The sequence below is a fragment of the Triticum aestivum genome, chromosome 2A (genome assembly GCF_018294505.1).
Source record: "Triticum aestivum cultivar Chinese Spring chromosome 2A, IWGSC CS RefSeq v2.1, whole genome shotgun sequence".
Lineage (NCBI taxonomy): Eukaryota > Viridiplantae > Streptophyta > Magnoliopsida > Poales > Poaceae > Triticum > Triticum aestivum.
Genome location: NC_057797.1, coordinates 520,642,946 through 520,652,458, shown reverse-complemented (window position 1 = coordinate 520,652,458; position 9,513 = coordinate 520,642,946). Strand labels below are relative to the sequence as shown.

Below are 9,513 nucleotides of genomic sequence, written 5' to 3'. Positions count from 1 at the left end.
CCACGCAAACAAGTGAGGTTTGAATAATTGGAGGATGCTTGATGGTCCTCGCTGTCCTCGGGGCCGGCTATGGTGGCTCCTGGCTGGATGCCCCCTCCCCCACCTTACTCAGCTGGGCAAACTTTGTCGGATTAATATTAACCCCTGCCAATACTGCTCGTTTTGAATTTGGGTTGCCCCTTAATTTTTTTGATTGTAGTTGAGGCTTTTTTCAAACCACATAATCGTCTTACTTCCGGTGAATCACACTTGCACCGTGCTTCCTAATAAAGTGGTCAATTAATATAGCATTAAGAGTATAATTGTCATATTCGCAACCTCTGTGGCATCACACTTGCACCATGCTTGCACGTAGTTAGAGTATCTGTTAATGTTTTGGCAACAAACGGAAAACATTGCTACCAGTATTAACAATTTTCTAAACAACTTTGAGTTTTACCAGCCGCGACAACAATTTAAGACGCACAATGATCCGCAAAAAAATGATTGATGAAGTTTCGGAAGGAATGCTAGTAGTGGTAATGTGGTATGGTATGCTTCGGAAGAGGTGGAAGAACATTTGATATGTGATAAGTGTGCATGCAACATCAAAATCTCATGCTAACAGTTTTTAAATATTGTTGAACATAACTAGAGGCATATAGGTATTAGCACATGAATGTAAAAACAATAATTAATTCAATAGGAAACAAAAATGAAAAATTCAATTGTGAGTTTAAATTAACACGATGAAGCTCCCTTTAACAAACCGATTTAGCAACTTTGTAAAATAAACTTTATGGAAATAAACCAAAAAAGGCACAAAGAGGTTTTCTTAGGAGAAAAAGGCACAAAGATGGTTTCTTAGGAGAAAAAGGCGCAAAGAAGTACCGACTAAGCATGGTTGTCAAGGTTTAGCCTGTATGCCCGTATCGACTTATGCAGAACAGGAATATCAGAATACGCAACTAAGATCTAGAGCAACTTGAGATCTCTGGAGTGTATTGATACATGCTACTTCATAGCAAGCCAATTTTTTTAGTTAGGGGCACGTGCACAAAGATTTCCCCGCTTTTATTGACAAGGTCAAGACGGCTCTGATGTTGGAGCGGCGACAGCGACGTGTCAACGGTTTGTTCTGGCGACGATAGTGGTCGTTCGGTGGTACATGGACGTTGATGTAATTTTTATTGTTTTGAGGTGCATACTTCCGGTGAATCTAATAGATCTTGATTATTTTCACAAAATAAAAGAATAAATAACTGAAATGTGAATCATGGAAATAATAGCAATTAAATTTCCTTTTTGAGATTTATTAGTAGTTTTTATTAGTAGTTAAATTACTGACTTTTTTTTAGTAGTTAAATTACTGACTTGGCGAGCCTAGAAGTTCAAACCATAGTTTTTTCAGAGAGGAGTTCGCACCCAAACCAACAAAATTGATTGGGCTGGTCCATGAAAAAGTAGTTGGGCTCACCCGCAAAAAAAAGTAGTTGGGCTGGATGGACATCCCATGTTCTATTTTCTTTCCGTATTCTCTCTCTCTCTCTCTCCGGAAACAAAACGTCGAAAGCTGCCCGGATTTTACTGAAATCGCACAATCTCAGAGGCCAAAACCCTCGCCCCCAAACACCCCACCGCCGGCGATCTCCTCCTCCTCCTCCTCCGATGGATCTCTCAGCCGTCCACGCCGCGCTCTCCGCCAAGTCCTACTCCGCCATCGCCGGCCTCTGCGACGACCTCCTCCTCCAGGTACAGTAACCTCCTTCCCCTCTCCCCCGTCCCACCCGTACAAGGGTTAGCGACGAAGCGTCCCCCCTCCCCTAACGCGCTCCGTGGCCTGACTCGCAGGTTGCGTCCCGGGGCGTCGCCACCGACGACTGGCCTTACGCTGTTCATCTCCTCGCCCATCTCTACCTCAACGACCAGTATGTAATCTGCTCCCGCCCCCTTTTTTTCCTGTTACTTTTTCCGCCTTCAGATTTGGATCTTCTACTGTGACAATGATGTGTGTTCTGGGTGCGTGAGCAGGAACAGCGCGAGGTTTTTGTGGAAAACGGTGCCGCAGGAGGTGAAGGACGCTCATCCGGAGCTGGGCGCCATCTGGAAGATTGGCCAGTGCCTCTGGAACCGTGACTACGCTGGTATCTATACTTCCGCACAGGGGTTCGAGTGGGGGCCTGAAATCGCGGATTTTGTGTCCGCCTTCCTAGGTATTGCCCTTGTTTTTTACTTTTTAGCATGGTAATATAGTTTTTCTGTGCTAGTTGCCTAGTTGTGTAGTGTATAGTTTGGATTGCTTGCTTTGATAGAGCTTGTGGTAGTTCTGTTTTGTGAAGGGGGTGGGGCGAAGCAGATAAGTAGGTTGCCCCTTATGGAGTATTCATGGAGAAGGTTTATCTTTGTAATCGGACAAGATCCTCACTGAATTTGAATGTGACATTTGTAGTAGAGTTTTTTGCTGTATGATTGTCTGGTCGCTGAAGAACTATACTGCATATAGATGGTTGTCCAATGGGCTTACATTCACATATAATTTTGGTTTTAGATAAGATGTTGGCTATTTCGTCCCTAAATACTGCAGATAGGGTCTGTTTCCCTAATCGACAGTACAGTTATTCCAGCTCCGGCTCTTTTTGTGGTACCTATGTGGTACTTCTGTATATCTAGAGAGGTTAAATTCTTGCATGAATCCCTTGCGGTCTTTTCCTGCCGGAAAAAAAGGTTGATCTCTGAACTTATCATTGGGGTAATATTGTCCCTGTTACTTGCATGGTTAACTGATCTTGTCTTACTTACAATGTTTGGAACTACTCATATATTTGTTTTTGTTTTCGATTGCTCTATTGCCTTACTGGTTGACATGGAGTTTTCACCTTGGCTTCTAATATTCGCAGAAAGCTACAGAAAGAGGATATTTGAGCTGTTGACTTCTGCATATACCACAATCAGCATTGCAGATGTGGCTCACTTCATGGGGATGAGCGAGGAGGATGCTACTAACTGTACGTTTTTCAATTCAGCTAGATAATAACGAGTTTTGAGCATTCTAACCTGTTTAATTGCTTGGTTGGTTTGAAACATGTAAAACTGCATTTTTTAAATCAAATAATAGATCTTTCCCTATGAAGTGTTACCCTCATATGTATAAGATCAAACTTTAATTTAGTTACGAACTGAGATGGTTTGCTACCTACAAAAAGTTTAGTTCTGTTGATATCCTTGAGGAGCATGTGTCATTATCTGCACCGGCAAACCTAAGCATATTTGAGATGGCTATCTTTCCTTTTTTAATTGATTTTGAATACTTCCCTGAACACATATATTCCTGGCCAGGAGTACCTAGATCCAGTTATGTCTTTCAGAAATCCTATCCTTCTGATACATCTAACTTATATTACCAGAAACAACATGCCTAGTCTGTGTGTGTGTCCATCTGCTATTTAGGCATCTGTGATGTATATGTCCTGCGTTCCTTCTGATAGTGAGACGAATATGATTTATTTGAAGGTGCAAGTGCTTTGCTGCTTCGCTTCACATTTAATAAATCTCAGTAAATTTGGGTTTATGATCCCTAGGATTGGCACTTAATCATTTACAACCCCTCTGTTGCGCTGACATGTGTCCTTTGCCCTGGGACCTTATCAGGTGTTAAATCTTCGAGTGCCAATATCTGGGGTTCTGAATAGTTGCCACAAGCATAATGATCTAATGCTTGTAGATAAAGTTACGTTTATTACAATGCCCTTGCCTTCCTGGTTGACTGAACACATAAAGGAGAAACCTTTCCTATATGGCAGTCAATTCCATTTCAGGCCATCAAACGTTGTCTCTTTCCTAGATTGTACACTGCACATTCACACTATTGTTTGCTTATCAACCTGCACAGTAATGCAGATTTTTTTTGTTTAACTTAGTTTTTTGAGCCAAGTGTTACTGTGAGGCACAATGATTTGCTACTTATTCATAGTTAGAATTCTTGTATGAAGTAATAGAGTAAGAGTAATATTACTTGCATAGTTATTACTTTCTTGTTTTTTTTTTTTAAAAAAAACTAGTCAATGTGTACGTGCAATGCATGTTAATTTGGAAGTATATTAAGTGCATGCGGATATTAAGTAGGATATTATTTGCGTGTTATTATGTGATTAGCACTATATTTGGCATGAAATTAACTACACGCTAAACGTGTTGAGCACTCGACATTGAAACAGTCTAGGTCGTTGGATTGACATGATTTGATGGTCGAGATTAATTGGATCTGCCTCTTGAGGTCTTTTTATATTGGTATATAGATAGGAACTACTTCCTCCGCTCCTAAATATAAGTCTTTTTAGAGATTCCAATATGGACTACATACGGAGCAAAATGAGTGAATCTACACTAAACTACGTCTATATACATCCGCATGTAGTCCATATTGAAATCTCTAAAAAGACTTGTACTCCCTCCGTCCCATAATATAAGAGCGTTTTTTATTCTAGCGTAGTGTCAAAAACGCTCTTATATTATGAGACAGAGAGAGTATTTAGGAACAGAGAGAGTATCTGGTATTATTCAAATTGCGGTAAACAGCACTGTGCAGAGTCAGTGGGCATGTTGGATGCAACCAACTACTTCTGTGTTGCATTTTTACTTGTATAAGCGCACCCTTTCGTACCCTTCTAATTTACCAAAATCCCTGGTGGGTAGGAGTATTAAGGTTTGAGCTGATAAACATGGTTTCCAGTTTGATTAGTTGTTCATCTGTTATTGCACACTTGCTTTTTCTTGTAAGATATCACATACATTATTGTTGCCTTGGAAAATGATTATGCTTGTGCGTTTTAATTTTTTATTGCTGCACTGTTGCTTTTATTTGTATCAATTCAGTTGATGACAATCGTTGCCTTGTTCCTCCTGGATGCAGATGCCGTGCAAAACGGTTGGAGTCTGGATGTGGCAACCAAGATGCTTACTGTCAGAAAACAGAAGCCCCAGACGAACCAGAAGCTTGATCCGAACAAACTACAGCGTTTGACTGAATGTGTTTTCCACCTGGAGCACTGATGCCCTCGGTTCCTGGCAGCCCCTCGTGTTTTTCTGCTTTTAAGGCACCTATTAATCGTACATGGTGGTAGCTTAATACTGTGTGGCTAGATTGTGTTTTGGCTGGAACGGAGAGATCGCTCTGTACTGAATATGCGTCTTCTGGTTGAGCGAGCTTGCCATTTCTGTCTCGTTTGGTTGTTAACAAGGGAGTGTGTGAATCACAAGGTCGTGTTCGGTAATACTCCGCTCCTTCGCCAGGGAGCGGAGCGGGCGGATCGCCCATTTGGCTGCTCGCCCAAATTACACAAGATGCCGCTCCGCTCCAGCAGTGGAGCTAGGAGTGGAGAGTTTCCGAACGGCCCCACTAAGCGAGTGATTACTGTGCGTATGTTGAATCTATTAGTAAGTGATGTGAAGTTTGAAATTATTCTCGGTGCAAGAGTATCTCTAGCAGACCCGTGACCCGTAAAATAACCGTCAAAATGTGGGTCCATGTGGGAAAACATGCCTTACCAGACCCCACAAACGTGTTTGATCCGTAATTTTTTTTGCGGGGCATGGCATAATTCCTGTCACAACCCGTGAAAATGCGGGTTCCCTCCTCGGCCCGTCAGCGCGCTATATATATCACGCTAGAGGGCCGCAGTTATGGAAGTTGGATATCTTCTAAAATGCATAATTGTGGTTCTTGTTTTCTTTGGTTTTACTATTCTAGCAAAGATTTGGTGATTACTATGTATCCAATGCCGTAGAAGAAAATAAAAAAACAAAGAAATGTATTTTCATGTGTGAAATTGAATTGCAAATTTCGGATTTGCGGGCTGGCGGGGCGGCGCTCGGGCAGTCCCCGCAAAGCCGACCCGTAAGAGAGCATACTCCGTGAATATCCTTTTTTACGGGGCTGGTTTTGCGGGGTCAGACTTTGCGACCGCCCGCGCCGGCTCGCAAAGCTGTTTTTTCGTGAGCTGTAAACGCATTTTGCAGGTCGGTATTATACGGGGTCTGCTAGAGATGCTATAATAGCAGTCATTGTGAATTCTCTCTTTCTTATGGATCGCTGTTGACATAGGTCTGACTGCGAAAGTCCTCTTGTGCACATGAGAACACATGCACCTGCTCTGAACAGTAAATTCAAAAAACATATATGGTAAATAGTTTAAAAAATCAATTTTTCTGTGTGCAAATTTTCATCTAGAATGACATTTATGGAAGTTGTGGCGAAAAAACAAAATCAATGTTTCAAAATGCTTTCAAAAATAGTTTTTTCTGGAATATTGATTTTATTTTTTTACCACAAACTCCACGAATGTCATTCCATCATGAAACTTTGCGACCAGTCAAAACATTAAACAATTTTGCCAAATTTTTCTCCACGACTTTTTGTATTTTTACATTTTCTTATGAATTTACAGTTCATCCGTGTCCATTTGTGTTCAGGAGCAGATACCCCACATCCCCTTTTAGGTGTCTTCTCCAAGAAAATTTGTGTTCAGGAGCAGATATCCCACATCCCCTTTTAGGTGTCTTCTCCAAGAAAACACCTGAGACTGGGGCTGTGACAGGCCTAATTAGGGCATGGCCAACGGTTAGCCCCAGAGGTGCTGCTTCGCAGGCCAGCTAGGCTCGGATGCCATCGTGGCAATAAAGCTATAGCCTACAGACAGGAGGTGACTCCTACAGAGGAGGCTACTGCTTCGCTGAAGAAAGGTAAGGAAAGGAAGGGAAGAGAAGGAAAAGTGAAAAAGTGTGTGACGAGCTAGGGATGAAAATAGCCCATGGCGACGTGTATGAGGCAGAATGTGGGTTGGACCCTAATCAGCACGAGGGGTGGTCCTAGAACCTACATGGATGTACGGGAGCATCACCTTGCTACTGCTTCCTGAAGGAAATGTGCCCTAGAGGCAATAATAAAGTTGTTATTTATATTTCCTTATATGATGATAAATCTTTATTATTCATGCTAGAATTGTATTAACCGGAAACTTAGTACATGTGTGAATACATAGACAAACAGAGTGTCCCTAGTATGCCTATACTACACTAGCTCGTTAATCAAAGATGGTTAAGTTTTCTAGCCATAGACATGTGTTGTCATTTGATGAACGAGATCACATCATTAGAGAATGATGTGATGGACAAGATCCATTTGTTAGCTTAGCACTATAATCGTTTAGTTTATTGCTATTTCTATCTTCATGACTTATACATGTTCCTGTGACTATGAGATTATGCAACTCCCGAATATCGGAGGGACACTTAGTGTGCTATCAAACTTCACAACGTAACTGGATTATTATAAAGATGCTCTACAGGTGTCTCCGATGGTGTTTGTTGAGTTGGCATAGATCGAGATTAGGATTTGTCACTCCGATTGTCGGAGAGGTATCTCTGGGCCCTCTCGGTAATGCACATCACTATAAGCCTTGCAAGCAATATGACTAATGAGTTAGTTGCGGGATGATGCACTACGGAACGAGTAAAGAGACTTGCCAGTAACGAGATTGAACTAGGTATGATGATACAGACGATCGAATCTCGGGCAAGTAACATACCGATGACAAAGGGAACAATGTATGTTGTTGTGCGGTTTGACCGATAAAGATCTTCGTAGAATATGTAGGAACCAATATGAGCATCCAGGTTCCGCTGTTGGTTATTGATCGGAGAAGTGTCTCGGTCATGTCTACATAGTTCTCCAACCCGTAGGGTCCGCACGCTTAACGTTCGATGACGATTGGTATTATGAGTTTATGTGATTTGATGTACCGAAGGTTGTTCGGAGTCCCGGATGAGATCACGGACATGACGAGGAGTCTCGAAATGGCCGAGACATAAAGATTGATATATTGGACCATGTTGTTCGGACACCGGAAGTGTTCCGGAGAGTTTTAGGTAAAACCGGAGTGCCGGAGGGTTATCGGAACCCCCCCGGAAGTTAATGGGCCACCATGGGGCTTAGAGGAGAGAGGGCCGGCCAGGAGGTGGCCCCCCCAGTACAACACTCCATCCATCCCATTATATAATATTTTATTACATGTATATCTAGACATCATCAGAACATTAAGGTAACACTCTTCCTTGTTGCTATGTAGCCTGAGATTGCATATTTAGTCATTCAGTACAATGCATGTTGCTAAACAACAATTAAAAAATGAAAAGGCATGTTAACTACAATATCCTTAACAACAACCAAATATCGTAATTCATAGTGGTATTGTTGAAACTGTTATTGATGAAATTGAACTGCACGGCAAATAGTTGCACATATAGAGCATCACATTGTGAAGAACTTAAATAAACAAGTCATAAGGACATCTTTAGGCGATCCTTAAAAAGTTAAAGGACTAAAACCCTTAGTGGATATATATATATATATATATATATATATATATATATATATATATATATATATATATACTCCAGCCATTTTTGGCCTTTTCTAGTCGATCCCCTAAACTTAAGGTTGTAAACTTCAATTTGATCAAGTTCAAAGCAGGTTCAACCGAAAGTAGCATGCATTCAAACATAAACATAGATAATTTTGCATAACCGAACATAAAACATAAATTTAAACTAAGCTAAATGAAACGTCTCCAATGTATCTACTTTTCCAAACACTTTTGCCCTTGTTTTGGACTCTAACTTGCATGATTTGAATGGAACTAACCCGGACTGACGATGTTTTCAGCAGAATTGTCATGGTGTTATTTTTGTGCAGAAATAAAAGTTCTTAGAATGACCTGAAAATCAACAGAGAATATTTTTGGAATATATAAAAAATACTGGCAAAAGAATCAAGGCCAGGGGCCCACACCCCATCCACGAGGGTGGGGGCGCGCCCCTGCCTTGTGGGCCCCCTGGTGCTCCTCCGACCTCAACTCCAACTCTATATATATTCGTGTTCGGGGAGAAAAAAATAGAGGAGAAGGATTCATCACGTTTTATGATATAGAGCCGCCACCAAGCCCTAATCTCTCTCGGGAGGGCTGATCTGGAGTCCGTTCGAGGCTCCGGAGAGGGGAATCCGTCGCCATCGTCATCATCAACCTTCCTTCATCACCAATTTCGTGATGCGCACTGCCGTGCGTGAGTAATTCCATCGCAGGCTTGCTAGACGGTGATGGGTTGGATGAGATTTATCATGTAATCGAGTTAGTTTTGTTAGTGTTTGATCCCTAGTATCCACTATGTTCTGAGATTGATGTTGCTATGACTTTGCTATGCTTAATGCTTGTCACTAGGGCCCAAGTGCCATGATTTCAGATCTGAACCTATTATGTTTTCATGAATATATGTTGAGTTCCCGATCCTATCTTGCAAGTCTATAGTCACCTATTATGTGTTATGATCCGTTAACCCCGAAGTGACAATAATCGGGATACTTACAGGTCATGACCGTAGTTTAAGGAGTTCATGTATTCATTATGTGTTAATGCTTTGGTCCAGTACTCTATTAAAAGGAGGCCTTAATATCCCTTAGTTTCCAATAGGACCCCGCTGCCA

General features: G+C 41.6%; 1 protein-coding gene across 1 annotated transcript; it reads left to right on the top strand.

The window, feature by feature from the left end:
• Window positions 1–1,522: 1,522 nt before the first annotated feature.
• Window positions 1,523–5,198, top strand: LOC123189210 (COP9 signalosome complex subunit 8). Its single transcript, XM_044601573.1, has 5 exons — window positions 1,523–1,731; window positions 1,831–1,907; window positions 2,011–2,192; window positions 2,877–2,984; window positions 4,889–5,198. The coding sequence occupies exons 1-5, from the start codon at window positions 1,648–1,650 to the stop codon at window positions 5,026–5,028; spliced, it is 591 nt and encodes a 196-aa protein (XP_044457508.1). The 5' UTR covers window positions 1,523–1,647; the 3' UTR covers window positions 5,029–5,198.
• The last annotated feature ends 4,315 nt before the right edge of the window (window positions 5,199–9,513 follow it).

What these genes read in the sequence shown, in the direction of transcription:
- LOC123189210 (XM_044601573.1), top strand. Translation starts at nt 1,648, where the DNA reads ATGGATCTCTCAGCCGTCCACGCCGCGCTCTCCGCCAAGTCCTACTCC. An exon ending in GCGACGACCTCCTCCTCCAG is followed by an intron (nt 1,732 to 1,830) that starts GTACAGTAACCT and finishes CCTGACTCGCAG; the next exon opens with GTTGCGTCCCGGGGCGTCGC. An exon ending in CGAGGAGGATGCTACTAACT is followed by an intron (nt 2,985 to 4,888) that starts GTACGTTTTTCA and finishes TCCTGGATGCAG; the next exon opens with ATGCCGTGCAAAACGGTTGG.